Source organism: Gavialis gangeticus, unplaced genomic scaffold (genome assembly GCF_001723915.1).
Source record: "Gavialis gangeticus isolate Ggan-Ray unplaced genomic scaffold, GavGan_comp1, whole genome shotgun sequence".
Taxonomy (NCBI): domain Eukaryota; kingdom Metazoa; phylum Chordata; order Crocodylia; family Gavialidae; genus Gavialis; species Gavialis gangeticus.
This window is the reverse complement of record NW_017728992.1, coordinates 142225411-142236002: the sequence shown is the minus strand read 5'-3', so window position 1 is coordinate 142236002 and position 10592 is coordinate 142225411. Positions and strand designations below refer to the sequence as shown.

At 39.2% G+C, this 10592-nt stretch overlaps 1 protein-coding gene across 1 annotated transcript in view; it reads right to left on the bottom strand.

Moving 5' to 3' along the window:
- ZBTB10 (zinc finger and BTB domain containing 10) overlaps positions 1 to 10592 on the bottom strand; it is an 84593-nt gene that overhangs the window by 65576 nt on the left and 8425 nt on the right. The window contains exon 3 of the mRNA XM_019519202.1: positions 52 to 669. Coding sequence (XP_019374747.1) covers positions 52 to 669 — 618 coding nt within the window. The remainder of the gene's footprint in view (positions 1 to 51; positions 670 to 10592) is intronic.

The following is a 10592-nucleotide window of genomic DNA, read 5'->3' as shown; positions in this document are numbered from 1 at the left end:
AGCTGTCCTGGACCCAACTACAGTCATTCATTTGGTAGTTTTCAATTTGGCCTTCATCAATACAGTAACCATCATTTTCAGTTTTTATACTACTTGCCAAGTTAGTGAGATTTCTTGTTGCCCAGAAACTGGCAACTTTCTGATCCCTTGATGAAGGCAGACCATCCCTACTAACAGATCTTCTATTATAATCCACCACTACAGCCTCTGGAGCTTCTGATTTTATGCTTATATTTAAGGCATCTTTAATGAAGTTGCGGCAAGACTGGACAACCTCAGTCATCTGAAGGTAGCTGGCCACTGACATCACTTCAATGGCATTTTGGCTCGTAAGCACAAGGTTACCAGAATATAAGAAGTCCAAGATGACAGAAAAACCTTGAACAGCAACAACATCTAAATAGGTAACAGTGGTTTGGTTACGGCTTTCTTTGTTCGTAAAGCAATACAGAGTCTTAAAGAAGCGGCTGCCTGCAACCAGGATGTTCTTGTGAGCTCTGAAGACCCTCCCACTCACCACAATATTGACATCACAAAGAATGCCTTTCTTCCTCTGTTCATTTAGTTCTTGCAGGAGCTGATAGCAGTAAGAGTTCTCATTTGGCCGGTTATTATAGTCACAGTATCCCTCATTATTCAATTCTGATGGTATTTCTGACTCCTGCAATTAGAAAAAAAAAAAATTAGTTTTTACATGAATTTCTTCCCTATTTTTCCTACCATAGCAATGTGGCAAAACTAGTTTATAAAACCAAATGCGATTTACAAACAAAGTCTGAATACGCGTCTATATAAAAGGCAGTCTTGAGCACAATTTTCAGGTTTTCCTTTTCCCTTTAAGTGATATTAAAACACTTTTACTCTCCCCCTCCCCCCCAGTAATGGGAATGGGCATAGGGAAAAAGCCTTTCTATACAAAATAGCTGCACTGGCACAAATACTAAGGAAGTGAAGTTTTAAATCAAGGAGAATAACTGTTAGCTAAATATTTTAAAAAACCTAACATTTTAATATAAATGCCTGAATTTAAAAAGAATACAAGTGGAAAGGAAGGAATATTTTACATATTCAGATCCCTAGCATTAAGATAAACAAAGCCATAATTTTTTATATTAACCCAAATGTATAAATTTCAAGCATAAAGAACTTCCTTCCATTAAAATACACCTAGCCATCCATCCAGGTAAAAATGGACTGAGGGGTGGGGAGGGGGGCGGGAAAAAGACAGAAGCCTTTTATACACTAGATCTTTGTTCTTTCAGAGGCCTGCAGCACTAACGGGAAAATGGATCTTGAACAACAGATTCCCAGTATCTCCTTCCTTCCGCCTTACAATATTGTATGTAGAATGCTTGTTAAGTAAAACTAAAATGCTCAATACCCTCCACCTCCTTTGGAGATCACCTGTAATATGCTATGATCCACTGAACACAAATTACATAAGTTTTCTGACTTCTAGAAAGAGTTTGACAAAATATTTAATCGTCTAATTGCCAACTGCAGCAGACTAACATTACACTGTAGCTCAAAGGGACAGTGATTGAAGAAAATTACTGCAAGGATCAACACACCATAATACTTAACAGACTAGTGCCCTGAATCAGCATTCAATATGGATTTGCCAATAAAAGAATTTAAAATCTAACACTTACGGCACATATGGAAAATTATAATACTTTGCTTTTATAGGACATTTTTCACCAGGGAATTTTAGAGAACCATGTTATATTACTGAAGACAAAAATAATGACATCAGACAAAGAGATGCCAGAAATTAAGATGTTACTCAGCGATACTGAAAATAGTGAGAAGCTGTTAAATTAAAAAAAAAAAGGAAGATGGATAGGGAAGTTACCAGCAGATTAACAGCAGCAAAGGACCATCTTCCAAACAAGAAGCAAAGAAAAAAAAATTGGAAAGGGAGCAAGATGGGATACTCAGTATGGCCATCTTTTTGCTGAGGCATTTCCAAAAATAGGATTGAAGGTAACAGCAGCAATTTCAAAGCAGAGCAAAAAAAACTGTCTTCCAGGTGAGAGCTGATGCAATTCTTTCCACTTGCTGGTTAGAAAAGTAGATGGTTTAAAAAACTAGCATGAATTCAGAGACCAAAAAACTGGATTTCAGATGCCATATTATGAAGAGAAAAAACAGTATTATCGCCAGCTAGTATAATTCACAGACTTAAGGCCAGTAGACACTTTTTAAGACATTATCCAGGGGACAAGAAATCATAAAAATATCACCATTAACCCCATGCTTAGCAGAAATACTCTCCCCTCAGACCAAACACAAGATACCTTGCATCATTCTGGTTTAAAGACAACACAAGTGTCTCAATTCCTACCATAATATAGAGACACCACATTCCCACCACAGTAATGTTGAGCTGGTGACCTAACATGTTAACAAGTGTTGCAACCTCAACATGGATAATCAAGATGCCGCTGACCAAATCTCCATATAAATCAAAAAGCAACTGCTCAAAGTGTTCTCCCCCTAGGCTGTAAACAGACATATCATTTGAAGTGGTCCCAAATGTCCTAGGTTTGGGCCCAGATCAAAAACCAGAGCAACAGCCCTTCCAAGCTGTATTGCTGCTCCTCTGCCAGTCAGTGGCAAGCAAGGACACAGCCCAAAAGATGAGCTCTGTGCATCTGTAAGCTCTCACAAACTTCACAGTGGACCTGAATGTCTGTAGCATCTGGGGACAAAGAGGCTTTCTGGAAAGGAAGAAATGAGTAATCTGTTTACAGCCCCAATCTGGGGGGCCAGAGAGAGGGAGAAGGAAGAAGGACTACAGTACCAACCTCTGCTACAGTTCAACATCAAATGGTTCTGACGCTAAAGTTAGTCTTCACTTTCTCAAGCCATTATTCTCCTCAGAGATGACATTGGTAAAAGACGTAGAAAGTTGGACTGCAGCTAAGAACTGATGGAAAAGATTTCTCCCCTGAACCTCGCTATTTGCCGATACCTTATTTGGTACATTTGAGCACTATCCTCAAACCTGGTCTCAACAAGACTTTGCACTTTACACCAACAGTGTACCATACTTCTGATGGCAACTCCAATTCTGCAAATGTAAGTTCTTAAATGATTTGGGGACAGTGTTGCTGGTTCCAAAAGCCTGGACAGAAAGATTGTCACATGTGGTCCATGGAGTAGCAAGAACTAAAACAACTGAAGGTGAAAAGACCTGAAGATGCTTATAAACGTTTAACTCACTATTTGGAAAACTTGCACAGCAAACAGAAAGCAGACACAATGAGCAAAGTTTATTATTTGTGAAAGGCTATTAAGGCAAGTTCTAAAAACAGGAGTGCCCAAACTTCCTAACCCTTCTAGTCACAAACCTGATCTTGTAGTCATGAGCCACAAGACAAGTTTTGGAGTTGTGTACACCCTAGAATCAGTTACTTGCACACTTTTCCATGTCAAATAACTTGTTATTAAACAACTACTTAGAGTAAATTTATATTTATATTTATATATATATATAGGATTTATTTAATCATATTTTTAATTTTTAAGACACTTTTCTTAAAAAAACAAACCTATACAGTTTTAATTTAAGATGTTAAAACTCATCATGAAATAGGGATTATAACGTCTAATTACAGATTTCCCTTGCTTTATGCAGGTTCTATACGTACAAATTTGCTCTCATGCAATTACCCTTTTTATACTAAAATTTGTTACATGCAAGGTAAATTCACTCTTATGTGATTGGTGCAGTGGAAGCCTGCAGTCAGCTGCTTTGCATGGTGCATTGTGGGAGTGATGTGCAGCAAAATATAGTCTCCTGTATGGATCTCTTTGCTCACCATCTGCGACACGTGTTTCTGTAGTTGCCATCCCCAATATGGTAACATTCACCACCACCCCATGCTCATGTGTACTGTCTGCTGTTGATGAGTACCAAAACTGTCTTATAGAAGTGGTAGAAATGGGTCTGGGGGTCAATACAGTCAGTCTTGGAACATATCCCCATCTGTTACATTGTAAAGTGGGTTTCCCTTATGCACGTTCCAGGAATGCATGTACAACATAAAACGAGGGAAACCTGTATATATAATTTGAGACAATATATTAACATAACCTTTTTAGAATAAGTTTTAGAAATAGGCAGAACCGACCCGAGAAGAGTGCGAGGCCCAGGGCGAATCGGCCCATGAGGGGCCCCACCCCCAGGACATGAAGAAGCCACCGCCATTGGTAGCAACATCAGCGGTGGCAGGATAGCGAGTGGCCAGATGCAAAGCCAGCAGCACTGAGTCACCGTGGCCACTCTACCCAGCTCCACAGGGCCTCCCAAAGCACAGGGCCCAGGGTGGCTGCCCTGGTTCACCTCTCCAGGGACAGCCCTGGAAATGGGTCACAACAACCGATTGACTATATTAGGGGCCCAAACTTATGGCATTCCCAGAGGCTCCCCTATAGCTTAAAGCACACCACTCTACCAAATGGGACTCAGTGCTCAAGCTAGAAGATCCCATTAAGTATCTCTGTGATACTTAGTTTCAGTTCTCAAACTGTGGATTTGTGTCTCCAGAGATAACATCCTTGTTAAAGGCAGTTTATGAAGATGAGAGATAACAGACCCAATTACCCAGCCAGCCCCGTTGTCTCTCTGCAAGTGTGTACACACAATCAAGACCTTACCTTTCTCTGAAAGTGCAAAGTTTCAAGAAGTTAAAATGAATAAAGGAAATCAAACAAGAATGCACTTTTTGTAAAAAACAATGATTAAATTGAGGCTTCCTGACCAGTGATTTAAATCATACTTTAAAGCTAATTTGATTTAAATCAAGTCCACCCTGATGAACAGATAAAAGATTCTTTTTCCTAACCACTTCTCTTTTTTCATGAGTCCACATTTAACCTGCATGGGAGCAACGTTCGACTCAAGCTGCAGTTCAATCACCCCAGTTTGGTAGTGAGATTTTAAGTACTGCATCATGAAGAGAAAGAGGCCCAGATATATGGTTGTGAGGGAGTAACTTTCAATTCAGAATAAGACAGTATCCAGAGAGAGTCATCAGAAGACTAAAAAAAGATTTACAAGATGCCTTTTCAGGGAAATGACTGTCAAATCAATTTAAGTTGGCTAACAGAGACTTATAAGATTAGTACAAGTATACAAGTTTAAAATGTTTAGTATGAAGACAACACAAGATGACTAACTGTTGACAAGCAAGCAGTCATATTTAATAAAGGGAGACAGAGGTAGTTAGGGATCAATATTTAAGACAGTGATTCTCAACCAGTGTGCCAGTGCTGTGGGGTGCTTTGAGATCCTTTCAAAGTGCCACGGAGTGCCATACAGTGCTAGCATAGTTAATACAAACATGATTCACACAATAAAGCCAGAGATTTCAAATAGGAACTCAGTGTTAAAAGCATTCTGACTTGTTGTGGTCTGAGTTTTTTGCTGCAGCAGAGCTGCTCTATCATTTTTCTGTAGTCAAAAAACCTAAAAGCTGGCATTGTCCAAGGGGTGCTGCGTGTCTAATGAGGTTGAGAGCCACTGATGTAAGTTTTAGACACAATTTTACAAAACCTATGACTCAAGAAGAGTGACATAAAAGGTTTATGTTCTCTTTGTAAGAAAGCAACTGTTTGTAGAATTTGTGAGCCAACTGTTATATTAGCATCTAAAAACCAGAGAGCTACCTAATTTGTCTGAACCAAGTGAAAACAAGTTTAAAATGCATCTCAAGAGGAAAATGAATTACTAACAAGCTGCAGACAGGGGCTTTAACTGATTTAACCCACTAGCTTCCTTTTAAACATAGAATTGTTTCAGATAACAATTCTAGGGAAATACAAAAATATACTTCAAGATGTATGCTACAGCACACATGTACATGACAATCTAAAGAGCACTGTTCAGCTATGAAACAATCAAGGATGCTCTTAAAAAAAAACAAAACAAAACACACACACACTTGTCTAGATTCAAATTAAACACAATGAAGAGACAATGTCCTCCAAGCACAAGCCATCTCAACTCCAAATGAGGTACTTAGAAATCTTGAAAGCCAAACTTGGTTGGTATGGATTACAGAACCCATAAAATAATGAATATGTAAAAACAAATGCATCTTCCTTACATATCAAACTGAATACATGAAATATGGATTTTTTTGGGAAAATTAGTATCAAAATGATTCTTGACTCACTGAAGTCAACTGAATGCTACCAGTTGTAACTGGCTATTTAGTGTGCATAATATCCTAAGAAGGTTAATAAAAGAGAGATACAACAGATTACTAAGAGTTCTAGTGAAGATGCTACCCCTTTCCTCACCACCTGAGCACCTCTCTACTATCGGGCATCCAAGAGAAATCAAACTAACTGAACCAGAGGGTCCTACCCTGCTCTCTATTCCTCTCTGTACAGATGTCTAACAAATGTACCCATCACCTTTTTAAAAATTCTTCTCCATGTATTGCTCCATTTTGCCTTGCAGAACCTTTTCTTCCTTATCCCATGGAATCAACTCTTTCTTCATTCACCACACCCAACCCCAAGCAGACCCAGTAAGAGGAAGAGACTGCAGGACTCTCTCATCATTGGTAGGGTCTTAGTAGAATCCAAGAGATGTAAAGCAGAATGCAGCATAAACAGCCAGCTGATTGAAAACATGTCACAAAACTATAATATTAATATTGACTACACATTTATGTTATGCTAGTGCCTACCAGACAGTCTGGTTGGTCCCCATTGTGGTAAACCCTATACAGAGATGTAATAATTCACTTTTATTTTAAATCCAAGTTCTTTAGAAGGGGGACTATCAATGTGAATAAGCAGTAATCAAAGCAGCTAACATTAGTACTGCAGCTTGTTTAATACTACTTCCTATTCATTGCTGCCTAACATGAAGCAATCAGTTCACATGGAAAATGTAGAATAGCATTTAATGTGGTATTACTTGCAAAGAAGTTGTCTGATGCCAAAAGGAAGATTCTTTGTGATGTTACTTCCAAGGCCCAAATTTAAGATGCATGGAGTGTGTGTGTGGGGAGGGAGAGAGAGGAAGGAATGCCATCATCTCAGGGATCTACTTAACAGCAGAAGAAAGCATAGCAAAACACAAGTTAACTTGACTCTCAATCCCCTTTGTAAGTGTGTTCCACTGAAAGGGTCCAAATACATTGAAAAAAGAAAAAAAATAAAATCTCGAAGGTAGTCTTAAATTACCACATATAAGCAAAGTCCTGTTTTTGGCCCGCTACAGTTTACTTAAAAACTAGGTTAAAAAGAAAGAGTCAAGATTAATGCCTCAAAGAAGAGGCATCAACTCAAAGCTCAACACACATGAATTTACAGTTACAACTACCTGTAATCTATTTTGGCATTCCAAATTAAGTGCATCCCTAAACTAAAGTGAAATCACTATTCATTTTTTTCATGCGTATCAGCCAAACCTATAGAAATTTCCAGCGCTTTAGTATCTAACACCTACAATTTCCTTTCCACGTTTGAACAGTGGCATCATGCCATATGTTTATTAGCAGCTGTTAAACATGCCCTGCAGTTGAAGCTTGTCAAGTGAAGAATACATGTATACTGTTCTTCTAAGACAAAGACTGAAAGCTCTCTCAGCTTTCATTAACACTAAAACCCTTTTCCCCCTTGATATATTTTCCTAAAATTGAGACAGTATGTATGAGAAGGGGCACAAATCTCATACTTGTGTGTTAAGTACTTGAAGAGGGCTTTAAAAAAAAAGTATGCTAATATGAATGCAGTAACCTAAAGAGATGGGGAACTGGAAGAGATCTTAGATGTAAAACTACACGGAAATTCAAACACAGAAGAAAAAAATGCAGTTTATTTTTAACCAAATTTGAGATTAGATGCGAAAAAACATCAAAGACACACACATTGTTTGAAAAATTCACGTAAATTAAAAACTCTCTGGAGGAAAAGGCAAGATTATGACACTGACTGTTTAAGGATGCAAGGGATGGCTTCCAATTTGAAAGTCCAATTCCTGAAGCCACCCTTTAGAGGCTCACACTATTCAAGGTAAGACTCAGGAACACAGAAGACAGTTACTGACCTCAAGAACAGAAGAGAGGAGGAGAGAAGGGGTGGGGTGGGTAGTACCCCTGTGCACCAGTAGCTCCAAAATATTAACCTATGAAGTTAAACTTAAAGGATTCTAAGTGTACTAATACTCCCATTTTTAAAATATTATGTCTTACTTTATTTACAAGGGTTTTAAAAAAATATCAGTCTGCTTCCTCTTATTTAGAATATGGAAGTATTCTTGTGGTCCACCTATTCAATATTTAGAATTTAAGGACAGCTTAAAGAAAAGATGACTGGTCTGGCCGTTTCATGTTATAAAAAAAATTCCCGGCACCCTGACCCTCAGGTGGTGTGAGTCATAACTCTGTCACTGCTTCATGAAAGCCAATATGAATTTATGTAAGCCAAAGATATACCCCTCAGTATAAAGAACTTAATATAGACTATAGGAAGTCCACAGAAGTAATTATGTTAAATATTTAGCAAGGAAAGTACTTAGAACACATGTGGCCAACTTGAAAGTAGGAAAAACCTTTGTCTCTACTTCATTTGTTTAAAAGGAACAAAAGAAAGCAGAAAAATCCAGTGACACAGCAAGGTCAATGGGGGGGGGGAAGGAATCGTGACATGAGCCAGGCTTACTACACTACAAGATAAATCACTCTTAAATAACTGAAAGATATAAACAAGAAAAGAAACTAATGGCTCTAGAGTAAAGAGGATAACAAGTAGTCATGAAATTAAGAAAGAAAATAAAATCATAACAAAGTAAAGTTATTTAAAAGAAAAAGAGATACTGGAAACTGACAACTAAGCCTCAAACTGCAGGATAGTTTACAAAATGCTTGAACATTTCATAGCACTGCCACACAAATCTCAAAAACCAAAGCTCTGCTGCTCCTAGTTTTACTAGAAAAGATAAGCTACTTTGCTCTGAAGGTGGATAGTTGCAATATATAAACCAAAAATTTCTTAGGGATGACTCAAGTCACTTCACTTAATACAGAAACGGCTACCTTGATCAGCAACACAGCCCCTGGACATAGGAAGTTGCATAAATAGTGAAACTTGCATATACAACCCAACTGAAAGCATGCCAAAGAATCCAGATTCTCTTAACATACACATCTTAATACAAATATCCACCCAAATGTTGGAAATGCCTGCTCCTCTCAGAAGTGCCCCAGCTTCTTTTAAGAGCCTAAAGGCATGGTTTCAACTCTGACTCAGCATTAGTTAAACTAGTGGTTCTCAACCTTTTTGTACCAGGACCCATTTGTCAACTTTGATGACCAGTCCTGACTGAGTGCCCCAGACTCCTGACCCAATACCCGAGTGTGTGGGACAGGGGGGTCCCAAGCAGCCCCTTGCAGGCTGGAACGCTGCCAGCCTGCAAGGGAAGAGCCACTGTTTCCCATGTTCTCTCTCCTTTAAAAGGAGAATCCATTTTTAAAGTCTGTTCACAGCCCTTTATATATATTCATGTGACCTACGGGTTGAGAAACACTGAATTAAGCTGAAGTGATGTTAGCAGTGAAGTGAATCTAACTTGAGCTAGGACTCAAGTTCTAGCTTATACACAAGTACCTTAGCTTGAACCAGAGTTTATTAACCCAAGACAGCTTTATTTTAACTTGAACTAACAAAACTTTATTTTTGTATCAACATAACCTCAGGAAAAAAGTTACTGAAGAGAATGATGTATTCCTTAGGTACATCTATACCTATGCATCTAAGTTATCCCTACTTAGTTTCTAAGATCTAACCTTTGATTGGTTAGAAAGACATTCAAAGCAACTTAAACCCTTCCCTCCCACTTAATTCTGCCACCTATTCATTCAACTATCAATATGTAGCCTGCATTATAACAGTGCCACAGGAAGTTAAGTACAACCTGTGGATTGTTGCCCGCGTATCAAGCCCAGCACAAACAAACATTACAGGCTTTTTAGAAGGGCTGAATGTGCTGACATTCCAGAGGCCCTTCAGAAATTTGGTACAAAAGGCCCATGAAAGAGCCAAGCATTAAGAGAAAAGGCCCAAGGAGAGGTTCTAACAACCCTTTCACATGCAACTCAACTGCTCCAAAGCCTTCAAAGATAGGTGGCATATTAACTAGGCTTTCAGGAAACCGCATGTTTATCTGAGATCCACATCGTGAAATTTCACACTTCATGCAAAGTAACACGAAATCCAAATCACTGCTAGGCAAAACAAGAAAAAAAAAAAGGAGGAGGAAAACAAGAGCAGCAGAGTAGGAAGGAGCAGCACTGGAGCAAACACCCTGCGAGGGACACACTTTGTCATCTAGGCCCCACCAGAAACGCACCCTCCTAGCAAGCATCTGGAGGAGGTTGTTTCTAGACTTAGCTGAAGCCTCCCCTCCCCCGGAGGAAGCCGCTAGTTTTTTGTTCTGGAAATGCTTGTCACCAACTGATTTCCACAAAAGCAGCCAGGCAAGGGGCAGCCGGGCCGCGAAAGCAGCCGCAGGGGCCTACTGCGAGGGCGCGATGGCGGCAGCCCCCCCGCAGCGGGGGAGGCCCAGG